The following is a 27334-nucleotide window of genomic DNA, read 5'->3' as shown; positions in this document are numbered from 1 at the left end:
AAAGGAACGGCAAAGGCCCTGTGAACTCCAAAGCAGTTGTTGTGAGGCTTAGCTTTGTGACGGAGGACTCTTATGCAACTTGTTTTTACATTAGACTCAAAGATATGACCTCATAAGTAGCTCATTTTTAATAGGGACACTTCCTTTTCTTAATGAATTCAGCAAGGTAACTGTAAATATGGAGGTATTTTGTATGTTATTGCTTGATGAGGCTGGGGAGATTAAAATTTTGCAAAGAGCATAAAACTGCTGAAACAAAACACAGTATCTGGCCTTACTTCAGTGCAGCTGAGAGCTTCATTTGGCTGGTTTTCCCCTCCTATTCACATGCACTTTTTTTGTTTGCAGTTCAGAAGGTTCCACCAGAAATGAAGTGCTAGCACTGCTTTTTGGTTTAAGAATTCTCTCATCTCCCAGATACCAACTGGAGAAATGCATGTTAAAAACAGAAGGTAAAAACACAGAACAAACGAAGAATCAAAGGCATGCCTGTGCACATATATAGTCTGCTATATAAAGTGGGTGAAAGTTTAGCTCTGTAAACCTTAACAGAGTATCCTGTGTAATGCAATAGCTTGCGCTGCTTTGGCTGTCCTCAGAAAGTAAACGGGCTTTTTGCTCATCCTGAGCCAAGAGCGTAACTGTCGCTGCACCAGCTCCCTGCCTGGGGACTGTTCAAAGGATTTAGGTATGGGAGCTTCGTCTGCTTTCAGGGCCTTTGACAGCCACTGACCCCATCCCAGCAGTAACGTCTCAAACCTTTCTGGTGCCATATCAGAATCTAGAGTGCCTTTGTGGCATTCCTGGCTCAGCTATGTTCTTCTTTGTTCATCCGCATTTTATAAGATATATTGTATGATTTCCCTCAGCCCCCACTTCTGATTGCCACATGGAGAAAATGATTTGTGCAATGCCACTTCCTGACTTGAAGTCAAAGATAATGCCTTAGCCAGGAAGATGAAATGCATCACATGGTTTCTTAGATAAACGTCTGTTCTCTTACAGTGGCAGCAACATATAAAATCATATTTTCCCATGATTTCCTCAACCTGCTAAACCCTACACAAAATTCTGCTCCAGAATGACAATCAAGAATTTTTAACAAGACTTCACCAGTATACTATTCTGCATCAGATAGCACTGTCTGAGGATTTTTCAACTTAATATTAAAACTGTCTTACCTGATCTGTCATGTACACTTCATTGTAGAATCAAAGTTCATGCATGCTGACGCTATTTATTGTTCCTTCACCTTTTCTGTTGGGTATTGTAGCAGAAATACAAACAGTGGAACTGATGCTAAAAAGTAATTAACAGGTCTGGGATGGCTTGTCTTCTGACTACTAACCATTCCTCTTGTCTTACCAGGTCTGATGCTGGTAGTTTGTGAAGTGCAGTACAGGCAATAGGAGCTGTAGGCCATAACGCCCAAGCATCCTCCAGAGTAACAGTAGAATTTCCTTCAGAAACTTCAGTTTCACGCAGGGAAGAACTGTGGTCTCCATTTTACAGATTGGCAAATGGGGTACAAAGAGATTGAGACCACAGAAGAGTTTACATACCTGTGTCTCACAGTGCAGGACTCATAGCCTCTATCTAAACCCATATCTGTAAAGCATCTTACATTTACACTTACTGTTGAAAAATGTAAGTGTAGAAAAATGTAAGAGTCCCTGGAATTAGTGTGCATGCCCAGAACAAATTCTGCCTTGGAAGGATGAAGTGGTTCAGCACCTGTCGTAGCTCTGCTCGGCAGGCTCCTACTGCCCTGGCCACTGTGAGGATGCTAAGCACAGAGCCACCAGGTAGGCTGGAGAGCAGTGTTTGTGCAGGAGGAGGGATACTGAGCTTGTTCCCTGCTCTTGGCCCAGGGAGATAAAACACAGGGAATGAGCTCAGATCCTCTTCTATTTCTCTTCATAAAGCCATACTGAGCTACTGCAACACCAGCATGTTCCCAGCTGCCTCTGGTTTTTGTTACATTTGTACACAATATTGGAGGTTGTCTATAGGCTCTGGGGGGCTTCCTTGCAGAATTCCTTCCTTCCTTACGTCCTTCCTTCCCTCTCTGGTGCAGCAAATCTTTTTGTCATTCTCCATACCTTTCAGCATGGAAATTTGAAATTTCTGTGTGTCCTGAAGATGCATCTTCTGCAGGTATATTGTCAAGTGGTGTGCAACGTATACTGTACACTTAGCACGTCGGCTGGGCATTACTTGAAACCTCCACCTTAGTAAGTACTTACCTCAGTAAGAATGGTGTTTGGCAGCAGTTTCCCTAATTCTGTTTCTTCGATCCCACTGTTGTTGAAAGGTGCTTTAGGTATGTAGATATGGGGTCACATTTTAAAGTCCTGCTGTATAAATTGTCTTTTGTATTCTTTGGTCTTTTACTAAGCAAACTTTGACTAGCCTGTTCCTTTACATATCCCCAAAGAGAAACTCTCTCTTAACATCTCAGCCTAGCCTGGTGCAGCTGCTGGTGCCTGCAGTCCCTTGGTTGCTGATGTGTGCAATCCCACTTTTCCCTCTACTCTCATACCATGCTATGCTATCACTCACTGAGCCAGTTCAGAACAACTTAAATATTCCAAAAGAAAAAGAGATGCATTTGTGAACAAATTGCCATCCTGACCTGATCACAGTGCGGCTTCTTGAGCACCTTTGTGAGAGTCAGGGGGAAGCAAGGCCACGCTTTCCAGAGCAGGTGGCACCTCAGGTCCCTAATTCAGTCTTGTACTGCCCTGGGGTTTTAGTTCAACTGTAATCTGGTGATACTGTGAGGAGGTCTAATAGCTGGCCTCCCTCAAAAGAGGCAGTTCAGTTATTCTTTCCTCTTATGAGCCATCTCTTGACATACATTCTCAGTGTTTTCCCCCGTGCTGACTTTGATGGTTGTGCAGCCCTGTGCTGAGCTGCTTTAAGGTAGCTGAGAAAACAATGCAGAAAAACTGAATTGATTTCTGCTCCAGACCAGTTCAGCATACCTTGTAAGGTCACCTCATATGTTTTGTCTCATTTCACAGACATAGAAACTAAAGTGAGAACATTAAATAATTTGGGGCAAATTTTTCCTGGCATTCTTCCAAGCAGATGGTGCAAGCACCAGAGATAGCCCATGGGGCTATGCAGCGAGAACCCTGATGAGACTTCTTATGATGACCCTCAATGAATGGCTCTAAGGTGGTGGTGCACAGGGAAATGTGGAGCCTTACATGGCCTCTGTACAGGTAACACAGCCCCCTGGGCTCTGGAAGAATCAAAGCCCTTGAAGTGTGCCCTGCTGGGAGGAAATCACTGCGTACCAGCCCAGTGAGCCTGCAGAGGGAGTAGCCTTGCTGAAAGGTCCCAAGCAACGTGGGGACAATCTGTGTGCTGGTAAATAGCTTCGTACAGGCTTGTCTCTGCCTGGGAATTGAGAGCTTTTAGTACACTTCTGTGATTTACACGTAATTGTCTTAAAATTACAAGTGAAGCTGTCTCTGAGGGGTTGAGCGTGTTGTGAAAGGCTGTCACGTGGCAGTTTCTTCACTTTTGTGGCTTTAGCCTCACTCTGGTGCTAATTTACTGGTACTCATCCCGTCCTTAATTACATTTTCTCAAGTGGAATATTTCTGCTTTGCTGACCAGTACTGTTACCAAGAAATAAGTGAACCCTCTCTGACCAACTTGAAAAACATTGCAAGAGTCTTGGTCATGCTACAGTATTCAAATTTGATTGAAAAGCTTGCAGATAACTTAGTGTAGAAGATGATTTTGAAAACCTGATGGTTTTAAAATCCACACAGTTCTCAAAAAACAAGGTTTTCAGTTGAGAGGCTATGTGTATCCATGCATTTACTCCATAACTACACATTAGATTCTTCAGCTTCACAAGTGCTAACAATAACTAAATGGGTAATGACAAAGTTACTTTAGCTCACCTTATGTAATGTAGGAAATCTGCCTTCTGCAAAGGTGTTGGATACAATACTCAGAAAGTGTCTCTCCAGATCTCCTTGCAACGTAGTATGGGTTGTGCCTGTGCAAAAGAAGGAGGATGCAACCTGGGTTTCTAGACGCATGTACAGAACAAAGAATTCAGAAAATACTGTTTGATTCATATCAGTGTTGAATGTTAGCCTGAATGTAAGATACCACAGAGGATAACTTATTGCAAGGGAGCTCTGCTGTATTTCCTGCAGTTACCCGTTGCTGTGGCTTATTACAGTTAATTTAAGAATAGAGGACGCTTGGAAGAATGCTGCCTTGTTGAATGCCAAATGCAAGTCAGAAAACCTAATCAGGATTCAATAGACAGTTTACATTTTTCATGTAATTAATGATCATAAGGAATTTAAGGTATGTGCAGTTGCAATGTTTTAAAATTTTGTTGTGCGTGGTGCAGTGATAGTTCTATGCTACTTGAAGCCAGAAAGTATGTTTTAGAGGGGAAAATAGAATTGCTTTGGTAAAGAACAGTTTGTATAAAGAGTCCGTCCTATGTAATACAGTGCTAATTTTCATGGCACACCATGTAATAGCATTGAGGACAGTGTAACTTAGAGAGTGAAAGATAACACTTTTAAACTGGGGGAGATAGCTGTTTCAAATATATGAAGAAGGCCATAGCCGTCATGTAGGTTAATGCAATCTATCCAAACCGGCTTGAGAGGGCTTCTTGCATAAACCAGATTTTAAGACTGGGTCCTATGTCAGTGATCTTCCCGCAAGATGAGTAGAACCAAAAACTTTCTCTGCTCCACAAGTTTCTCCAAAAAGCTTGGGCTTTAGCTCACTTGGAGATATTTGAACATGTACGTTCATGTTCCTGCAATTTATTTCTTTTCCAGTTTCTAAAGTGGCCCTAATGGATGAATTCAAGCCATACACATTAAAACACAAAGATGCCAATTAATAAATAATGATACTGAGTAGATCACTGTCCTGAAATAGCTCCTTATTTTTCCATGCAATCAGTTTGTCATTTTAGAGTTTTGCCTGCATTGCCCTGGCATTTCTGCTGTGCCTTCAGGGTCATCAGATGTGGGCTCTCTGCCTGGTGGAGCAGAGAACCCCAGCAGAGGAGGCATATATAACCGCTGTATTTACTTCACTAGCACGGTCTCCCATCCTGGTATATGTCAAAGTGAATAATGGTAACAAATCACTGTAATAAAATCAGTGCTTTCCCTTGCCTGGTATAGACACAGTTGCTCTATATTTCTGTTATTTTACCCTCTCTGTGGACATCAAGTTATGGGAAGGGCTGTGGGAAATATTTTCCTAGAGGATGATTTGTGTGACTGGACAAACACAGGCTTAAATGGGTATGTGTGTCTGCCCTAAAGGTTGAGCATGGACGATCTGATACAAGGATTGAGTGGATAATGCCAGTTTATCCTTGGCTTGTCCTTTGCAGGAAACTACAGGCTGATGCGTGCTGCTGCTTTCTTTCCCACCCTCCCCCTGCTTTTCCCTGTGACACTTACCAAGATGTATCGCGGTCGTAAAAACAGCTGGGCTGCTGATCCCTCCTGCGCTGGGCTAAGTTTCATCCTTCTGTGTAGCTAATGGAGTGCTTTTAGTTTCCTGAAGCCTCCTGTTCCAGCTTTAACAAATAAAAAAAGAAACAAAGCACAGCCTGGCTTCAGACGTGTGTAATGAGCACGATATGGTTTATGTTTTGTTGTTTGTAACCATGATGTAGTGCAACTTACTGTTTTGTTGCTTATGTGCTCTGCTTAACGTCATAATGTACTGGGCTTTCCCAGGGGAGAGAATAAAAGATGAAATTCATAACTTTGGTTAATTTGAGATTTCTGTAGGCCACAAACAACACAAAAGTAGAAAATGGTTAGTGTTAGATTGTAGCTACTATCCGATGGTACATCTTCCATATAAACCTGTGGCTAGCTCAACTGGAGGTGTTTCATTGAGAGCCTGAAAAGTAAACCCAAAGTCTTACTGCTGAATCCTTGGTGCTGAAAACATGTGCGTTAAGTTCTGGCTAGCTGCACTAAATACAACAGAAATACTGCAGTAACGAAGTGAGCGTGCCTGCAGGTACATGGCTTCTGATTTCTGTGGTTAATTCCTTGAGAAAGTTTTTTCAATGAGGCAAAACCAGATCAAAATAAAGCAATAGCTCTAATGCATTTGTGTGTTCAGGATGATTAACACAGTTGATTTAACACCCATAGTGGGAAAATTGGGCTTATTCCTTTGATTAAAAATGCAAACGGAGAAATGGAGGCCTGGCATATGCCTAGGAAGCAATAACATGCTGAAGTCTTGAAGAGCAAAGCTCTGTTCACCACTTTCACTTCTCTGTGGGCGCTCAGCCTGTCTCTAAGGTCCCCAGAGCAAATAACGTTTTCCCCACTCCCTTCACAACAGTTTGCAGACTCATCACAGCTTAAGCCGAGGTGTTTAAGTGCCACTTAGTGGCTGTCCAGAGCAAATGTAAGATGCTGGGACAGTTTCACCTCTCCTGCTATTCCACCAGCAGGGAAATGCCTCCTCGCCTTAAATTTGACAGCTCAAGACTGGCTGGAATCAATCCAAAGATCCTGGTGGGCTTTGGGTAAGAATTTCAGTGCCATGAAAACGTCCTTTTTTCCAAATCTGAAGTTCTGTTTGGGTTCTTCTTGTGCCTTTTTTTGGCAATAAATACTTGTAAAAGTGCTGTAATGAGTTGCTATTTTGCTGTGTGGTGAGCTAGCAGAGGAACCAACAGTAAGAAAAGGTGCTGCCTGAGGACCGAAATACTCATGTTCCTAGAACTGCTAACAAAACACACTTTATTCTTCAGGATTAACATGGGGGGGAGAAAATAAGACACGTGCATCACTGGGCTTAGCGTTTGGCATTAGCTGATGTTCTGGGATGTCTGTGCTCCTTAGCAGGATGGAAGTGAAAACTGACATGTTATGAGCATGATTTATGGATACCATAAATCATGGTTTTGTTTTGTTTCAGCAGAAGCTTTACAGCTTTTGTGTTTTAAAAGAGTACCGCTATGTCAGCTGTGGTTGCAAGGGTCAGAAATGTTCCCAGGAACGTCAAACAAACAAAGCATAGGTTTCTGACTTACAGGCTCAAGTTACAGAACGCAAACTGGCAGGATCTCAGGATAAACTCATTCACACAAGCTGAGACGGTGAACTTCCAACAAGTCGTATAAGAACTATATTCATGATATATTTGATTTTTAGACACACATGCACACACACACAGATATGTCAGTCTGTTCTAAAAGTCTTGATGCCACCTTAAGGCGGCCCAGCCACAGCTGAACTAGACTTCCAGGAAGCAGTCTCAAGTGGAGTTCAATCCCAAATGGGCTGAATGAAATCAAAGCATGTGTATGGGGCTGACATTACAGATATGCAATGAGAAAATGTAATACATGTGTTTTTAAAGCTTCCTGTTTGGCCGTATATTACAATTTTTGGATAGTAGAAACAAACTCAGAAAATGAATTAAAGCTAGCCTGAGTTTAACTCATAAATCTGTTCTGCTTGAAACAGCGGACTGAGAATTTATTGCATCCCGGGGTAGACAACCCTGCTCAGGTAACTTCTGAGGGTCACGTGTTAATTTGGGTCCTTGTGCCTGTGAATGCATTCACATCTGTGAGCTCACGGATGGTAACTTCATTAATTTATTTCAGTAGAGTACCACACACCCAGTAATATTTTGGGCTTTATTCCTGAGAACGTGCACACATTTCCTTAATTTTACCTACTCCAGGAGTCTCATGGCTGCGAACTCTAGGATATCTCTGCCGTAAGAAATGGTTAAAGAGACCTGCAGGGAGCGAATCCCTCTTGCCCGTGGGGATGGGTGGTTTTGGGAGAGCTGATTCAGCTGCTGAGGCTCCATTGTTCTCGCAGAGGAGCGGAAGCGCAGTCAGCACATGTGGCAGAAATGTGCAGCCGTGCCTTCCAGTAACGTATCCTGAGCCCTTTGAAGTGATCCGCCTTTATCAAAACCACAGAAGATCAATAAGGACGAGTCCTGTTGCTGTATTTTATGTCTCCGGCTTGTGTGTTGTATTTCACAAATGATTTCCAGCGTGTTTTTAGGAGTCAGACAGAACTGGCTTGGAACAGCTACGTGCGGAGCGCTGTCTGTAAGGAAACCAGGGGCTGCAAGCTCTTCAATGAGAAGTTAACAGGGGGAAAAGTGGTTTTTCAGAATGGTGGAGACAGTGCCTGAATCCTGGTTTTAAAGATGTTTTATTGCCGTTTTGTGGCTTTGCTGTTATTGAAAGCCAGCGTGGCTTAGCCAAAACTATATAAAATCAGAGCAAAGAGCCCAGGTCATTGACTACGATGCACTTTGTAGGTGAATAAGCCCTGAGAAGAGGGTAGGAGGGGGAAATGTAAGAAGCAGTAAGTGAAACGCGTGTGAGGGAGCGCTGCTGCTGAAACTTTCCATGCTCAGGACAGAAGAAGGAATGTAACCAACAACACGACACGGCAAACGCAAAACTGCAGATAGCTTAATGAAAACACAGGTCTGTAGGCATCATACAAAGTCACCCTGCGAGCAAATCACAATACCGGGAGGTTTCCAGGGGCATTCCGGCTTCCGCACGGCACAGGAAATTTCTAGGGCAGGACCGTGCTGCAGCCTGCAGTCCAAGGAAGGGCTGGTGGTGGGAAGAGGTGCGGGGCGTGGGCCGGGCCGGGTTGCTCGCTGCTCTTTTTAGGTGCCTGTAGCGGGTCAGAGGGAACCTGCTGTGGATCTCGCCCCAGGTGTTGCACAGGAAGCCGCTGCTATGAGGGCGACGCTGCAGAAACTAAAGCTGCTTCAGCTTGACTCTGGAAAAGAGCAGGACAATATGGTACTTGTTTCCTCTTTTTGTTTTATCTGTGTTTAAGGTGCATATAGCAACTCGGTCTGTGTTTTTGGCGGGGGCAGGACTGGGTCCTTTTCAGACGAATAGCAGTTATACTGCATGCTCTTCGTGTGCAATTTGCAGTAGCCCCATGGACAGTAGGTGAGTTCTGGCCCCTGCACCTGCTGAGGTGTAAACCTGCCCTGATTGTCTTCTTCAGCAAAACAAGAATATTATCATTTTCTGAGGGGAAAAAAACTGCTAATACTTAATTGGTAGTTCAAATAAAACCTTTTTCCTTCTGTTTATACTGAAATGGATGTTGCTTTAGAATACCTCAACTACAGTAAAGTTTCAGTAGACTCTGTGTGCTGCCTATGGGGACTGCTGCAGAATCTGGCTAGAAGTCAGTGTGATCTTTGTGTATATCGGTGCTCTTAGGTCCCTTAAGTTATCAGTTTGTTACGGAGAGCTGAGAAGACTGGCTACTTTTCAGGCCCTTCATACTGTGGCATTCAATATGCTTTCCTAGTCTGCTACCGTTGCAACTGAAGTGCACAAAATAATATGCTCAGGGCAGTGGGGCTATTTTCATGTTTATGGTTAATTCTGGGAGCTGAGAGCTAGGCTGTAACTCAATAAGTATGTGTTATAATATGTAAAAAGTATGCATTAAAAATTGTTCATATTAAAACTCATTACTGGACATTTGTAATAGAATAAAGCACAGATGGGCATCTTAACTAACAGGAATCCCATGTAGTGGGCATTTGTAGTAGTGCATCACCCATAGCACATGGAGTAGATAAGTTTTATGACCGGTTAAAAGAAATCAAAACACAGTTAAGATGTTACTTTCTGTTCATAGTCTGTTTTTCCTCAACACTTTCTAGAAGTCTTTTATTGCTTAACTTGTCCATTATTGGAAGTAGAAGCATGTAGTATTTCCTTGCCTTTTTTTTTTTTTTTTTTTTTCCCATGTGAGGTAGTGCTTGTGCACAAAGGAAATGAGACAGATTTTCAAATGAAGTGTCTGTCTTCCCATCCGAGTAACTTGGTTTAACTATTTAACTTTCAAGGCCAAGGAACACTTCAAGAGCAACCTTTTAATTGCATTTCAGAAAAGACTTCCCAAACTTCTAGAGTTTTTTTTGTTTGTTTGTTTTTCCAGTGATTGCTGTGAGGAAGCAGGGGAAGGCTGGAGGAGAAGGGTGCAAAATCCTACTCTAGCCATTTATCTAAGGTCAGGGGATGATAATCCCTGTTTAATTGTCACATCCTTCACATCCCACTGCTAGGAGTGGGTGGGTGTTAAAATAAGCAGCCTTGCATCATTCATATTTTAGGGTTTATCCAGTTATGTCCGTGTGTGTGCAGGTGTATGTTGTCCCTGTGGCTGCTGCTGCTCTCTCCCCAGAGCTTTCTCAGCATCTTGAAGAGCTCAGATAGTTGTCACTCAGCCTGGTCACACTGAGAAGAACAAGAAATACTGGCCTCCAGGGAGGAAAACAGGAAGTTTCTAACTGCTTCTGACACTGTCAGGATCTCACTGATGATCTAAAGCGCTCCACCTCTGTCTTTGTTACCGCTTGCTGGCAGCATCCCCATTTGTTTTGAGCTCTGTTCTCAGCTCCTGCAGTTTGCCAGTTTGCTCTACCTATGGTCTATTCTTCCAGTTTCACAGCTGCTAGAAAACCCTCTGTCCCAGAACAGAATAAATGCTTGGAACCTCTGATGCTTCTGCATGCAGAGTTTCCCCTGTTTGCTTCCCACATTGCCCTTTTTCTTTTCTTGCCTCCAGCCATTCAGATTGAAGTCCTGCAGGTCTGCCTGGACTTACCTTCAGGCTCAGGCTGTGTTTTTTTGCTAATTTAGAGAGATCTGATCACTTGGTCACAATTGGCTCCCTCAGCAGTGTACATTTGATCTTGGTGAAATGCAAACATACAATTATGCTTTAGCTGAATTAGTCAGAAACCATGGCAGAGTTTCTGACAGCTTCAAACTCTTTTTTCTCCTGTGAAGACAAAAAATACTCAATCCAGTATAAAGTTTGCAAATCCTAAGTTTACTCATCAGTGGTTTTGAAAGTATTTGAAGTGGCAGGATGATTTCAGCCCAGATGAGTATTATGCATCAGATGGCATCAGTGGTCGTGAATGGGTAGCAGGACCCTAAAGTCGGATTGTGTTTATTGATACACTGTTTATAGCCTTGGTCTTTCTTTCTCTATATCCCAACAGGTATCTCTGTACCTGAATGTGCCCAGAGAAGCTGTGGATGCCCCATCCCTGGAGGTGTTCAAGGCCAGGCTGGATGGGGCTTTAAGCAACCTGGTCTAGTGGGAGGTGTCCCTGCCTATGGCAGGAGTAGAAGCTAGGTGGTCTTTAAGGTCCCTTCCAACCCAAAGCATTCTGTGATTCTATGATATCTTGGATACCTTTGGTATCCCTCGTGTTTGTTGGTCAGATGCTATACATCTAAAAGTGTCCCTTTGTCAGCTTCTCCTCCTGTAGGCAACTTCAGGTGCTGAGGGTAAAACTACTTTTTTCTGGGTTTAGATTCTCTATACTCTTCATCCTTTTGAGAAGTGGGGTCCCTTGCAGGATGATGGCCGCATTTTCCCCAGTCCCTTTTTTGAAGAAAGACTTCCAAAACCTTTCTGCTCTAAACTTTCTGAATCAAATGCTAAGAGATGATCCGTTCCATTCTGGGTACCTGACTGGTGAGCGCAGTATCTGCTGTCACCCAGAACTGCCTTGTAATAGGACAGAAGAAGAGCAATTCATTTTCTCTTGATAGATCTTTCTCAAGGGAAAACAAGCAAACAAACAAACCAAAACAATCTCTTTGCCCAAAACAGATCCATGGGGAAGAATCTTAAGATAATGGTGGCAACTAGGAAAGACATTAACCTTATAACACATCATCTCGTGTTATCATCTCATACTCTCATGATCTCACTCTAGTTGATGAAACCTTGCCTGGAAGCTTTTCCCCTCGGAGGATTTCATTCCACTATCTGCTGAGCAGCGTGGCCCTGGGGCTCTTGCTCTTCTCTCCTGCATGGTGCAGGATCGCAGGTCCCTTCACAAATCCCTCCTTTCCTCGGTCTTCTTGCTGAGATCTAGGTTCCCAAATGGGCTTTCTTTTGCTCTGACACTGTTGGAGAGGGATGGTTACTGCTGGCTGGGAAGAGCAGAGATAATCTGCCATCCAGGCTCTCTTTCATTCTCGCACAGGCAATGGCAGGAAATGCTAATGCTCTTTGAATCAAAGAATTTTGGCAATTACAAATTTTGTAGCTGAATGAGCAATTGTATGGAAGCTAAAACCAACAGAAGCGGCTGGAAAAGGGTCTGCTGCTGAGGTCAGTGCCCAGGGCTCTGGCAAGGAATTGTTCCCTTCTGTCAGGCTGTGCACAGGGAGGGGATTGCATGTTATCTCTGGGCACTGGCACAAAGTCTTGTGTTTTTCTTGCTTGCTACTGGTTAGCAGATAGCCAAAATACTTCAGTCTACAATCTTAGCTGGCTAGCAGTGCAGAGATTACCCAAAACATTGTAATTTCCATTTCCACTGAGTGTCTGAAAGCCTAACATTAAGAAGCCAAGCCGCTTTCTTCAGTGAGAACTGAATTTCATCTTTAGCATGAACGTGCAGCTCCAGGCAGAGGGCGTCTTCGCACTTTGCCGAAGGGGACACCCATTGCCAGTCTGTGGCTACCTGGCTGGTCTCGCCGTTATCTCTCTTCAGGGGGGTGATGCAGGTCTTGTTGGGTAAGGTAGGTTGGTTTTATGATTAATCTTTTATTTTGTTTTGCCCTGAGAAAAGGGATTTTGTTTATAATTTAGCTAGAACAAGTAACGAAGCTCACTCTTCTCCATCTTTTCAGAAGCCAGCCAGTCAGGCTTGATCGTCTTTGAATAGAGGAAAGTCTGTTCTTTTCATTACACTTCCTTCAGTGGATCCAGGTGAATTTTGTCTCTTCTTACGTTGGATGGAGGTGGCATAACAGTCTGGAGTTTCCTTAAACAGACACCTTTGTTTTGGTATCTTTAATATAGCTGTACACAAAATATTACTAATATTGGGAACTTGTATGACAAGTAGTATTCTGGCAGAAGTAACTTTCTCCCTTTTTCCTCTGACAAAAGAGAAACCATCTAACCTGCTATGTGGAGTGGGAAGGGATGAGACAAGACTTAAGGACATCCCAATGAACAGTTAAAACTAAGTATTGAAGGATAAAAATTGTCTGTGTTTTTAAACGAAGTCCAAGTAAGGGATAGGGGTAATTACTGGCAGGTATATTCTTCTATTGCATTTTATCAAAGACCTTGTAGGACAGACTTGAACAGGGAAAGAAGAGGTAAATGGAATTTGTAACAGGTAGTATGAGTAGAGGGGATCAACCGAGAAAAGAAGAAGGGCTCCAGAAAATATTTATGGAAAAAGTTTCAGAGGAAGAAGCTTCAAAACGGAATGGGGACTGCTATAAAACTACCACCAAAGTTAAAACAAAAGCAGCAGGAGAGGCCAGCTCTCAGGTGATTATGGTTGTGGCTGTAATCTTAATGCAGTTTCTTGTGAGACTTTGCTCAGTGGTGACATACTGTGAAGACTCTTAAAAATATTTACAGCCATTAAACCTAATGAAAGCTAAAATCAGATGAGAGCAAGTCAGAAAATGTTCCTCTTTTGAGTTAAAAGGTTGATTATATCAACCTTTCTTCTTTATATCTCTCCCACACCTCATCCTTATTTCCAACTGGCTTCTTTTAATGCAGAGAGTTTTGTTTGAGGAGAAATAACGAGGGTAGTATTTGTGTATGTGTAAATTTATGAAGGACATCTGTAAAACTGAAAGATCCTTTTTCTGACGATGTAAGCTTTCAGTTGTGGCTTTGAAGCATTTTAATTGCTGCTATTTTAAAAAGAGCCACAAATATCTTGCTAATATTTTCCATGATAACATGGAACAGTTCACAGGAATGAGGGTTTTGTCTTTTTTTTTAAGATCATATGCTTAGATAAGATAGTGTCAAGTGCTACTTAGTGTTTATGCAATACAGATGTCATTCCCGGGCCCTGAATTTTTCCATTTACCCAAAATGGGTATATAGTATTTTTGGAGAGACAGTTATTTGCACAAGCCAAACTTAAAATAGAAAAATACAGAGGTTCTTTTTTTAGGAAGTTGAACATCCGGAAAAATGAATGCAGTTATTGTTCCTACTACGTTGCTTTTTTGGAAGGTGAGCAAAACAGTGACCTTTTCATTTACACTGAAGAATTCCATGCATTACCAAACATTTTTATATCTGAGCACTTAAGCCTCGCCGCCAGCTATTTCTCAAATGCTCACTCCTTCTTCCTTCAAGGCTGGCAAATATCACCTCCATTTAACAGATAAACTAAAACAGAGTGGTGAAGCAGCTTGCCTGAAAATTATGTTAACAGCAAAAGTTGGAATTCATTCACTGTTACTCTACCTCCTAATTAGTGTCTTCACCACAAGATCTCCCAGCCCTATGGCATGAAGAAGGTTTCAGAGTGCACATAAAATCATACGGATGTCACTATAACAACTGCATGCAGCAGGTTTAGAAGCTGAGTAGCATGAAGTAACACACTGAGGACGCTTTTTGAGCCGGTGACAGTCAGGGCTAGAAGCCAGGTCTCCTGACTGACATCGGCATTTAACAGAGACTCAGAGAAGATGTGTGTATTGTTAGCTGGAAACTGCGGAAGGGTGCCAGTCAGGAAGGGGGAGCTGGTAAAACTCCCAAGCAGGCAGGGTCTCCTCAGAGAAAGGGGCAGAAATAATCATTTAGACGTGATATTGGTCACATTCAGTGTTAGAGAAATGCAGCTCCGATGCTACCACCACATAGTAGATACTACGTGCTGCTCATAGTTATACAGTATGCTGTGGCTTTGTTCTTGCCTGAAATAAAAGTAGACCAAGTTTACATACTTAAAAGCTAAGCATTTCTAGGTTTCTTGTAAGGTGCCTAATTTATAGCCCTGAGAACAGATTTTCTTTATTCATGTACGTGCTCTGCACATCATGAGCAGTAGTAGCAGGAAAGTCTCTCCCCTCTATCATGGCAGTAAACCTTTAGATACCACCACCAGAGTAAGTGTTGGTCATACTTGGTCATTGTTGGGTTTATGAGTAAAGAAAGTCCATGCATTCAAATTGCCCACGGCCACTGTCATAATGACAAGATAAACCATTGGCCATGCTTGTGAATTGCTTCTACCTTCACCTGTAGAACTATTAGAAAAATGGATCTCTATTCTCCTTTTATAAAAATAGGAAATTTATTTGTTACGAGTTTAATTATGAACCTGTAGCATAGGTTTTATGTTAATTAAAAACAGCTCCAGGGAGGGTTTGGGCTATCCAACCATGAGAAGGTAACTGTAAGTAAACTGCATGTTGTTTAATCAGCTCATATTGGTTGGTATTTTGTGGCTCCCTGGCAAATGTTGCTCAGGAAAAGGTGTCTACAGGATTTCAGACTTCCACATCAGCTGTCTTCCTCTGACTAGCTGTGTGTCTTTGAGCAAACCACCTAAACCGGTCAAGCCTTGTGTTAATTTTTTACAGATGGGTAAACTAGTATTTCGGTTAAAGACTCAACTAGAGAGTCCTAATATCCAAGGGAAGCAGATTTCCTCAGTCCTACCACCACCAGCCCAGCTTGGCCAAGGAGCTGCTGTGCTAGACCTGGCTGGACATGCACTACCACACACTAGCTGTTGCATCCACCGTGGTCAGATATTTTCATTTTCAGGCTATCAGCAACATGCTATTCCAGACCACAAGCATTACTTCTCATGGACTCATTCCTTCATGCCATGTGTGCTAGCCACCATCTCCGTGTAGTTCTTAATATTCTGGGTCAGCGTTCTGGTTAGTTTTTATGGTTTGTTTGTCTGGTGTTCCTCAGGAGGTGGGTGGAAGTGTTGTGCTTGGTATTGCAAAGACACAGGCATGACCTGTGCAGAATTGCTTTTGTGTTGCAAGGAGTTGGGCAGTCCCCTCAGCCCGCTGTGGCACACTATCACATGTGAGTGCTGTGATGCTTGCCAAATCAGTGACAGTCTGAGAAACGGTGCTTGTCACTCAGTCTTAGTGTAATCTCTTAAAAATGCGCTCTAATTCAGTGCTGCTGAACTGGCACTGTCAGCTGGAGGCAATAAGCTGTCTTGCTCACTGTATAAAAGGCTGGGGGCAGGGGAGAAGGGGCCAAAATTGCCCATTTTCTGCCTCAGTGAGCTGCAGGGGTGGCTCTGCTTCTCCCCAGCCTGTGTGCTGAGGTATCACTCGTTTGCTTCGATGGATGCCCAGTGACTCGGATGAGTGCGACAGTGCCAGATCTGAACCGGGAGGTGACTCCATCAGCCCTAGGCCTGCAAATGCTGGCACGTGCAGGACGTTTGGCTGGCTAGATGAAAGCAGCTTTGGGCAAAGTGGAGAGCTGAATTTGGCACTTCAACATCACACTTTGAGCAGCTGAACTGTCTTGGGAAGAAGCGCAGGGCAAAGCACGGTGCTTTTCTGTCGGGATTTCACAAACCTAGTTCTTCGCTTTGCCTCTATGAGGTGATGGAAAATAAAGGGCTTTTTGTTTTGGCTGAAGCAGAGCATTTCCTGTGAAATCCAAGCCTGTTTTCCCCCTCCCTGTCAGGGCGGCAGGTCGCATCCCCTCAGCTTTTAATTCTCTCCCTGCGCCTTACCCCTGCAGGCACAGCCACTCGCCCCACCTGAAATGCCACTGACTGGAACCCTACCACCCCACGGCGGCTTTCAACAGGGAAGACAGTAAGAGAATCAGGTGAACTTTAGGCATGACTCCGATGCTGCCGTGCTCCCTGGAGTGGTTTTGGGGCCGAAGCCCGTGACCACAGCTTGCCAGGGCGATTTACCTGTGGTCAGCCCGGCCGAGAGCGGGCTGAGGGCCCGAGTCCCGGAGGAGGCGGAGCGCAGCGGGGGCGGGAGCGGCCCCCGGCCCGGCCTCCGGCCCTTCCCTTCCTCCCTTCCCTTTCCCTCGCCTCCTTCTCTTCACTTCCCGGCCTTTCCCTTCCCGCCCCGGCGAGCGCTGTCGGAGGGCGGCTGGGGCCGCTCCCGGCCGGCGCATGAGGAGGCGGCGGGGAGCCGTGAGGGGCGCTCGGCGGCCGCCGCCGCGCCGGGGCCCGCAGGGATGTCCCCGCTCTTCGGCTGGGTGGCCAAGGTGAGCCGGGGGCTGCCGGGGAGCTTGGAGGGGCTCGGAGCGGGCAGCGGAGGAAAGTTGGAAAACGGGGATAAAAGCGAAGCCCTGGTTGTGCTGTGGGGCTGTAGGGGGGGGAAAGGTGCGAGTGGAATTGCGCCCGTCGGGTGTGTTGGTGTGCAGCGCTCTTGGGTGCTCTGGGAACACCTAACAGCGCTCCCGTTGCTTGTGTCTGACTCTTTCCTAAGTTTTTTTTTTTTGTCATATGCAGAGTTCATGGAGAGTGGTAGGCTAGTTTATGATGTGGGACTTATTTGAGTATGCCAGCATATGGGACCTGCTGGCTCTTGCACCTGTGTGCCAAAGGCAGTGTCCTCCACTGTGCCTGTGAAGCTACGTGTGGGTGCAAGGCAGCAGAGGTGGTTTAAGAAAGTCTGGAATGTAGTTTAGAGCTGATGCTTCAAAAACATGTTGGTTTTCTTGTTTGTTTCCCCCCCCACATACACACATATAACAGTCGTGAATGGAAAGTGACCGGTGTGAGAGATGTGGTGTGGAGGCGCAACAGAAAGTGCAGAAGAAGGGCAGATGAGGCAGAGCTGTGTGACAGGCAAGAACTAGGGGCTCCTTTGAGGAATTAACCAAAAAAAATAAAACTGTATCTTGAAGTTAAACTAATGGGCAGTCTAGTCCGTTTGGCAGACCCATAAAACCTGGTTCTCCCGTCTGTTTTGCCAGGTGTAAATGGCCAGCTGCTTAACCACTGTAATGCATCCCTCTTCCCAAATCTGTAGGAGGTGGAACACGCCTGGGGAAGGTGGTGAGGAGGGGAGCTTGGTGGGTGACTGTGTCACCCCCATTCAGGTTCTCAGCCAGAAGGATTTGCTCTGATCTGTCCTAAAAAGGAGTCTGCCTGGTTTTTAGCTGTGCCCCAAAACGTGGAAGTGTATCCTTTCATCTTTTTACTTGTGTTCTTCATCTGTTTAAATAGCTACCAAGTGGGGCTTTTTCTTTTATTTTTTATTTATTTATTTTAAAGTAGTTCCTTCTGCCATCATTGTGGCTCCGTCTCGTCAGTGGTGCAAGGCCTGATCTGCCGTGTGTTTACCTGAGGAAACAATCCTGTGCCGGCTGCCACAAGTGTGCCAATCCCATCCACAGGTGGCTGCTGTCAAAAATGAGCGACTCTGTTGAGTAAATACTGCAGGACGGAGCCGCGGGGTAGCCCGTTTACCCCGCTCATTGTGAGTTTCCCGGCTGGACAAAGCCGCCAGTCAGAGAGGAGTGAGTCTTGGAAGAGGCACAAGGCAGAGCCTGTGGTGCACAGACTTGGCTGCGCTTCTGGGGGGGAGTAACAGGAGCTCCTGCAGAAACACGCTCCTGGCTTCGCTCGGAGAAGTGTTTTCTGGGGTTTCAAAGCCAGTTATTGCAGCGCTGTTTCCTTGCAAGTATTTAGTGTTAGTCTTTTAATGGCAGCTAATCATCACCCCTAACCTGGGAGGGAGAGCAAAGCGGTGTACTTCGAAAATGAGGCTTGTTAATAGAAGAAGCCATCCAGCCTGCCAGAAGCTGATCAGTAAAAACGTAGGAAATACCGCTGGATGCTTTCAACACGACGGCAAGCCTTGCTGGGTTTTATAAGATGGTGGCCCCTTCCAGAACAGAGAATGACTTGAGGGTGTGCATGTGGGGGAACTGTCTCCCCTTGAAACAAAGCTGGGCAGTTGTTACTTAAAAAGAAAAAATGATTCCCTCACCGAGGAACCTAGGTGCTTAGTGTCCCTGCGCAAGTCCTCAGACCTGTAGATACTTACAGGTGAAGTAATTTACTCCCACGTGCTATAAAATTGATGCCCATTATTTGTGTGTTACCTTTTAACATGTCTTCATTGGTATGTTACGTGCTGTTATACCTTGCTCATCTCCCATCTTCACACAGACTCCTCAGGGGTGAGTTTTGTCGTGTCGGTATTGCCCACGCTGGCAGTGTGGGTGCTGGCTAAACCACTGAGTGATGGTGTGGAAGATAGTGAACTCTTAAGCACTGACTTACTGTAGTCTATTGAAATGATTTAAATGAAAGAGAATAGTTATACCTGCTGTTCCTGCATGGTTTTATACAAAATCAGACAAATGACTTCAGGGAAATACTTGACTAAGCACCTTAAAACATAGCTTGATCAATGTGTAAGCTAACTTTGGTCAGCTGTAGGTGGACAATAGGCACTTTAATAACCAAAGATACTTCAATCTTTATATTCGGTTTAGTTCAGTGCAGTAACAGTTACAAAACAAATAATTTTGAAGTCAAAAAAACATAAAAACTTTCCATCTGCAAATAAAAAATAGAATAAAATGTGGGGTTCTTTAGCAATTTATGGTGTACTTGCATACCATTAATTTATCGACAAGAGATAATAGTGCAGTGATAGTTGCTAAGAGCTTCTTTGTTTCAATAGTATTTAATACAGCTTTAGTTAAAGTAAGAAAAAACTTTAGCGTTAGTTATCTACAATTCTGGCTTCATTTTCTAATGCAAGTTTCTATTCGTAAGCAACCTGACAGAGCCACAATTAAGAATTGATCACTGAAGAAATAAAGAAACTGTTCTTAGCATAATAAATCTTATAAATAGAGAATTTGAGTAAGCATGTCCTCAGCTTCTCAGCTAGTTAAGCAATTTATGCATAGTGTCTGTCTGGTAACAAAAAAAAGTGGAGTACTGTATATGGTATAAAAGCTGTGTTTAGCTTCAGCTCATTTTGCCTACAGGATTATAAACCAGCAAGGTAAAGTGAAGTAAACTAATATAAAATGCAAAGCAAGGTTACAGGACCTAAATCAAGGTTTCTTCTACAACGATTTTGGTGGTGCAGATCGATCAACCCCTGTCTGCTGTCTGCACAGCTCCATCCCCTTCTGCAGGACGGCAGGTCTCCCATCGTCCCCGAGAGGGAATGGGGTGCAGCAGGGCTTCACTGCAGCCCAAAGTACTTTTGAGAATGGGCCACCAGGCTGGCAAAAAAACATGCCGGCATTGCACGGTGGGTTTGCCACACAGCTGTCCCCGTCTGGTTTGGCTAATCTTGCACTGAGAAGCTGATTGCTTGGATTTCTTCTGTACCAAAGGAAGGGTTCTGGAGTATGTTCACAATAGATGCTCTCAAATTCCCAATAGCAAAGCAAGAAGTAGTTTTCTCAAGGACTGCTGAGGCAGAATCACCTGTGATCTTTCTCAGTGTATGAAGCTCACAGAGCATTAAGAAAGAAAACTTCTATACTATTTAGGGCAGCAGTGCTTGGATACCTGGCTAGCATTACTTAAGTAAGATAATAAGACTGGAAATGCCAGTCTTACTATCTCCAGTTTTTCTTGGAATCCTAATATAATTCAACAGGCAGTGGTAGAAGTGATTTTGCTCATATTTTGCCTTTTTTTCTATTATTTTCTAAATAACTGAGTGCCTAACAGACCTCTGGAGGAGAATGTGTGGGAGTAACCATCTCCTTAGCTGAGGTCAGAAGCAGCGCGTGCAGTTCATTTGCCTTCTGGAAGAGAATGAGAAGGAATGAGAGACTGAAAATCAGGAAGCGCAAGAAATCCCTCCCCTTCTTTTTCCTTTTTATTCTGAAAGGCCTGTCTTGTCTCTTTTCCTGGTCTGTTTTAGGGTACATCCTACTCTCATGTGGGTGTGTTTTGTTGTAACTGTACTGACTTGTGTCGTTCCTTTATTCTCCACTGCTTCCAGTCAAGTGGAGGACCTGTGGGCATCTTTAATCCCTCAGTGAATGGCTTGTGTTTTAGCCAAATGGATCAGGATTTGGTCTCCTAAGGAACCCTGATGACTGGTCATTTTAACACTATCTAAAGCTTGGTAAACTTTGAAGTTTATTAAGCCTTAGTTTTAAGTCCATCTTACTTGTAAGATGGTAAATTAGCTGGGGAGGTGAATCAATGGTGGTTGTATCCTCTGGTGTACACCCTTGTTTGTGCTAGTGCAGTTACCCCCATAACTCTGTTTCTAAATAAATTCAGACACTTGCATACTGAATCAAGAATCGGGGAGTTAATTGTGAATTAGTGTCAAGGAAGATCTGGGGATGAGTGGTGAATAAATGCTCAAATGCTGCAGTTTCTCTTGTAGAAGAAACCTCCCCGAAGCCTTTAATGTGTTGTGTAGAGCCAGAGGGACAGACCCTCACTTGTCTCCTGTGCCAGATGCCTGCAACACAGAAAAGAGAAACTTGAGATCTCTGCAGGAGCTGTATTTCCGTGCCTGAGTTCACATAGTGAAGGGCACCCTTGCCAGAGACGACAGGACTGCTGCTCGGTGTATTTCTCCAGGTCAGGTTTTTTTGGAGGGGGGGGCTATGTTGTCACCGACCGCCAGCGTTCAGATCAGCGCCGATCCTCGTTTCGCAGGCACGCTGCTTTCTGTATGCCAGTCACTCCCCGCCTTGCCCGCGGGTCTCGGCGATGACTGAGGAGCACACTCTCAGCATCCCAATGAAGTGGGTCCCGCGGTGACACTGCTCGCTTAGTCAGCAGTTACACAGCTCTCTTCAGAGCTTCTGCGCTTCCTCTTTCCATTCCTTTCTCTGGACATGGTCCGAATTAGACCCGCTTCGCTTATATGTCCCTGGTTCCCTGGGAGAAGCACAGGATGCAGGCAGGCTCACACCGCTTTTGTGGGGCTATACGATGCTGTCTGGCAGTGTCCTCTGCCTCCATAAGGTGCACGAAGGGTGCTTAGGAAGGAACAGGTCATGTAGATTTCAGCTCACAAAGGCTTTTCTATTGAATCATTTATGCCTTTTTGAATTAATTTCTTATGAGCATCTACTTTCAGGTTCATGTCGACCTTCAGATTTATTAATAAGCCAAGGCTGACGAGGGTGCTTAGCTTGCTGTTTTACACAGGTCCTGCCCTCTGCAATTCAAACCAGAACTTTTAGACTCCAGTTGAAATTTGTCTGCTTTTCTTCGCTGCAAATCTCTCTGGCAATCAGAGCTATTAGCTGTCTTCATGTGGTAAGCATGTTTTGGGCCAAACCAATAGCAAAACACCAGTAGGTCCTGCAGGATCAGGGAGGATTCCTGGTCCCATCAGAGACAGGGAGTACAACTCAGTTTGGGGGTTTTATATATGTATAGATGGCATAGCAGTTTACCTTTGATTTACACATGATGATCTAAAATACTGCCTGAAATCATAGCCTGCTTTTTTGGAAGGCTGATATAATGAAACCGTCTCCTATGTGCAATAGAAGTGTTTCTGAGAACACAAAAGCAGCGGTTTGACTCTGGGTTCCCAAAACAGAAATATCCGTAAGGGAAAAGTTGGGCAAAACACCACTTCGAGCAGAGATCAGCTCATGGAGCTGCAGGACAATTCCAGTTTGCATGGCTTTCCAGTAGCCAGCATGGATGCAAGGAATGGGGCCCATCTCAGGTATTTGGGTTGTTGGCATGTTGACCTTCGACTGCTGCTGTGTGAGAATCTCAGGCCTGAAGAAGTTGTCCAGAGTTTCTGGGGTGTAGACTACTTTTTTAGTCTGCCACAAAGTGGAGCACTGTGGAGAGACTGTAAAAGCACGCATCTCCTTCTGTCCTCAGGGCAGCGTGCACATGAGCCTGTGTGTGTTAATGGTGCTATTAAAAAAAAATAAAAAAATTACACAAATCTTGGCTGAAATACCTGGAAGCTTCTCCCCAGTTTAAAAGTTGCTGGCTTTGGACATGGGAATGCTTTTCTTACTGCCTTTTACAGCATCATCACAGCATTTTTTTTTTTTTCCAGGGGGAATCTTTGATATGCAGTAACCAAACAGGATTTTCAGGTACAGATATCCTGAGAAACTGCAGGTCTGAGGAGAGCAGACATAGTTATACAGGCACACTCCCAACTACTGAAAAGGTTGAAGAAGAGCTAAATGAAGCAGTGTTCCCCCCTCTCCCCCCCTTTTCTTTTTGAGTGGTGTGTTTATTTCCAGGAGCTCTGTAACCAGATGTCTTACCCTTACTAGATCCAATAACAGTTGCCTCTACATTTACGGGACCCTTGGCCTGGTGCTATAGCACCAAAGAGGTGAGCTCACTGAAGCTGTTGTCATGGAAATTTGGATGGCTAGCACTTTTCTCTAAATGTTCCATGCTGGTTTTGTTTCTTCAGACTTTTTTATAGCTTCCAATCTCCCCACAGGCAAGCCATGGAAAAGGAGATTTTGTAGAAGTGCTGTGGAGTTTTAAGTGATGATATGCAAGGAGTCTATCTTTAAAACTGACAGTAGTTACCCAGAACCTGAACCAAAAATCCATGCTGGAATTTTGGAATGAGGATAAATCCCCCTGGAACATAGCCTGTAGGATTTAGCATTCTGTGGAAGCGACTGACATTTCCACTTGGTGTATAGCTGGGGGAGGCTGACTTGTGTGGACTTCAGAAACATTTTTATTTGAAAACAGTTTAGGGAGCTCATGCTACATTTAGTGGGTGAATCACAGACTCATATACAAAACTATTTATTGTAGGCTGTTATAATTCAGGCAGCATTTTGTCAGTTTGGTGTTTTTAAAGATTCCATAATGCTTTCACACATGTTTAAAAGAATCAACACAGAAGAGCCCAGTCCACATGTGTATTAGGTCAGCAGTCCCCAGTGCTGACATCATGCTTTGGGGAAAGAAAGAGACACAGATACAAAGGCTTTCCTTAAAATCTTGTTATCTTTCTCTTACTGCTTTCCTTCAGCTATTTTCACAGAGCATCGCTCTTGTGTGCCCCCTCCAGCTTTTTGTGGGGACCCTCTAATCCTGTGACGTCTGTTTTAGAAACGTTGAATACTTACCACTCCCTTTTGGGTTTCCTCTGTGAGTAAGTATTTAAATATAGAATACTTTGGAAATACTGTGAAGGTCAGAATTCCCTCGCTGTGAAAGGGGTGTAACCGGTGAGTTGTCCAGCTTAGCTGAAGTTCAGTGTTCGTAGCTGTCCACCTGCCTTACCGTTTTCTAATGGAACCCAGCTGTAACTTGTGGTGAAGAGAGGAATACAAACAAAAAAGGAATGATGGAAAATTTACTCTTGGAAGAAACTGGGTAGGTTTAAAATAGCAGTCTCATAACCCTGAAAAGAGAACAGGATCCAAATTTGTGTGCATCATTACAGTTTGTGGCTCAATAAAATACGATGTTGGTCAGATTTGGTATTTATACAATACTAATCCAGAAACGCTTATGATGGGCCAGCATATATTGTTGAACATCTTTGTTTATGCTCTTATCAGTACATCTTTTTATTGATCATGGTCCTCCCTTATCTTGCACTATCGTGTGGACACTTGGTTTGGAAAGGCCCCGTGTCTAGGTCTGTGCAGTGACTTCTGGTTACCTCGGTTCCCATCAGTGCAGCTTGCTCTGACTGCAGTGATGGAAGAGCATCATTAACACTTTAGCAGATATCTCGAGAATCAATCTTCCATTTTGAAGTAAATCAGTTGGGTGCTGTGGTGTGCCTTTTCCACTCTGTGGGTTTTCTTTTATTTTTATTTTTTCCTGCATTGCTTTCTTACCCAGAAACAAGAAGACTCAAAGTAACTAATTTCCCTGAATTTCTTCTCTTGCTGTTTGTTTATTGCATAATTAGTGTTTCCAAACTCCTGTCAGGCATCATTTAGGACGGGATGCTGGTTTGGTGTTGTTACGGCAGCTATCTGATGATGATACCAGATGATGCAGGTAAATGACCTGACTGCAGCTTCAGAGGATTGTTGATGTTACTGTAAAATGGCTAATGGAGAAAGAACGGGAGGATGAATTTCAGCTGTTACTTTTCAATTACTGGAGCCTTCCTAGACGAGAGCTGCTTCTGAGCTCATTCAGCAGTGCCTGCGTAGGCCAGGCAATAGTGCTGAGCTGAGGTGATCAGAAGAAAGTTGTTGGCACAGGCTGCAGGCCTGGAGCTCTGTCCTTGTAGGGCTGTGGTGAGTTTGGTATGGGACATCATCATTCTTGTTGGAGTTCTTGACAGCAAGGAGAACCATTTTCATGATCGGGAAGCGTTGCTAAAATTGCTTCTGGATTTCTAGGGTGACGCCTTGGTTTGTCCTTGGGGTGGCTTTCAGGAGTGATCCCTTAGCTGCATTTGTCCTGGTGGTGCCTTTTATCCATGTTTTGGCAACTCTTGTCCATGCAGGACTGAATGTGCGGCTTTATCTAAAAAGGACAGTGACATCTGTGTTTTGTCTTGGGTCATGCAAATTCACTTCTGACTGTCAACACAGGGAGCAGGCTTGGCTGTCCTGTAGCAGTTAAAAGAGATCAGCCAGTGGGGATGCCAGCCTTTAAATGAAGAAATGAGGTCTGATTAACCATCAGGAGCACAGGCAGGTGGTAGCAGGTGTGAAGCAGTGCAGTGTGGGGTGGTCTGCCAGACTTGGGGTGCTTGATCTTAGCTGTGCTCCCAGCTGATGCATTCCTACAACCCGTGATGGTATTTGAAGTGAAACACTGTCTTGCAGTCAGTCTGTAATTAAACAGCACATTTTCTATACTTACCATCTTCCTCTAAATACATCATTATCTTCTTCAGACATCTAGCATCCCATCTCTTTTTTTCCTTGCTTCACTTCTCTAGCATCCTTACGTACTTGATATGGACATAATAGGCTTCTTACAGTGACTTTCAAAGGTACTTCAAGGAAGGGTTTATGGAACCAGTACTCTACAATGACACAATGACACCTTTTTCCAAACTTTTTTTCCCCAGATTTTTTTGTCAGATCTCGATGTGAGACAGAACAGGTTACAGAAAAGTTTTCACCTACTTTAAAAGATGTAGCTGTCTTGAACTTTTAACAGCAGGGAAGAAGCAGGCTCTAATTTGTCTTTTATCAGCAGGAATTGGAAGCACTTGCTTTTTAGGACAGTGATCCTTGACTCTTGGGAGGAAAAAATGGCAAATGCCCCTAATGTGATCTGGCTATATCTTAATGGAGGGGACCTTGAGTAAACAGTTTGCTCTTCCCATTACTTTCCTAAGGATGTTCTGCATTTACAGGAAGCTATCAGTGTGATGTTGGGCAGCAATGTGCTCTGGAGTGTCCTTGATAACAGTTTAGAAACTATTTCCAGGGGAGTTAGAACCATGACCTATCCTGTTGCAGCTACATTTCTTCAAAAAAAAAAAAAAAAAAAGGCAGAACTATTTTCAGTTAAATTACATAATAAATGCTTTAGGTTAAATAGCCCTTAATGAATAATGGGAGGTCAGTGAGCTTTCTATGAGTTGTTTGTTTCAAAAAATCAAAGTACGGCTTAATTCTGTAGGTTGCTAGTAATTTTTCTGTATGTTCTCTAAGTAGTAAGGCTCTCGATATGGGTTACACCACTCAGGTGTATGTTTGTGTTCCCCCTCTTCCATGACACTGAATGCACTGTGCCTTAGGAATGCCTGGTAAAAATCAGCAGCATTAACTTTAATCTTCAGATTAACCTCTGTTAGTTCAGTGAAGTGTCTTGCTTTTCCTAAGACGACCACCTAGGTAGGAAACAAAGGCTGGCAAACACCTCGTTTCAGTTCGTATTTCCAAATGAAGTTAATTTTCCTAAATAAATACAGTATTATTTTGGGTGATTTAGAGTGTATTTTGGAAAAAATGAATACTAACAGCTACTTTCAACTACACGTGTGGAGTTTTGGAACTATACGGTTAGATGACAAGTTCTGGTAATGTCTGTAACTTGTCTTCAGAGATCACCAACTTGTCACATGAGAAGGTGATGTAAATTCTGCTTTCCCCAGTTGGAAGTTGGGTACTTTTCAAGGCATTGACTTCTGTGGAATGGGATGTTTGTGGGAAGTTTAACTGTCACGTTCCAGTCCTGTCCGTCTGTAAGCTGACCTGAGGCAGGTGAGATCTGTTACTACACGACACAGCTGCAGATCCTTGCTCCTCCAAGAGCAAATGGGTTCACTTGCCTGTTAAACATACCAGGCAGGCAGAGTGCTGGAAAAAAAAGCTACGTGCTTTCTGTACTCTGGTTCCCTTGGGACCTCCATAAGTTTAATGTCCAAGTAAGATTCTCCCCACAAAAAAAAACCATCCTGCCTACTCCACGTAGTTCTAGGGAGAAAGACCGTGGGGCTGTCTCATCCCTCGGGAGGTCTTCCTGTGCTCTCAGAGTAAAAGAGAAGTGTTGTGCTCCGGTGCAGGCAGAGCTGACTTACACACCATGTCAGTCAAAGGCACTCATAGGCTTTCCTCCCTCCTTCCCCAGTGACAAT

The 27334-nt window shown here is 43.9% G+C and overlaps 1 protein-coding gene across 8 annotated transcripts in view; it reads left to right on the top strand.

Moving 5' to 3' along the window:
• The window catches only part of TBC1D1 (TBC1 domain family member 1), a 111204-nt gene that overhangs the window by 14498 nt on the left and 69372 nt on the right, over positions 1–27334 (top strand). The window contains exon 1 of one of the 8 annotated variants that reach the window (XM_035323545.1): positions 8733–8833. The exons of 6 other annotated variants lie outside the window; for them this stretch is intronic. In XM_035323545.1, coding sequence (XP_035179436.1) covers positions 8768–8833 — 66 coding nt within the window. In that variant the 5' untranslated portion in view covers positions 8733–8767. Of the gene's footprint in view, positions 1–8732; positions 8834–16865; positions 17073–27334 lie in introns of those variants that run through there. One more of the 8 variants, XM_035323546.1, reaches the window with a different exon arrangement.

Source organism: Oxyura jamaicensis, chromosome 4, assembly GCF_011077185.1.
Source record: "Oxyura jamaicensis isolate SHBP4307 breed ruddy duck chromosome 4, BPBGC_Ojam_1.0, whole genome shotgun sequence".
In the NCBI taxonomy this organism is placed as follows: domain Eukaryota; kingdom Metazoa; phylum Chordata; class Aves; order Anseriformes; family Anatidae; genus Oxyura; species Oxyura jamaicensis.
This window is presented reverse-complemented; position numbering and strand designations above follow the sequence as displayed.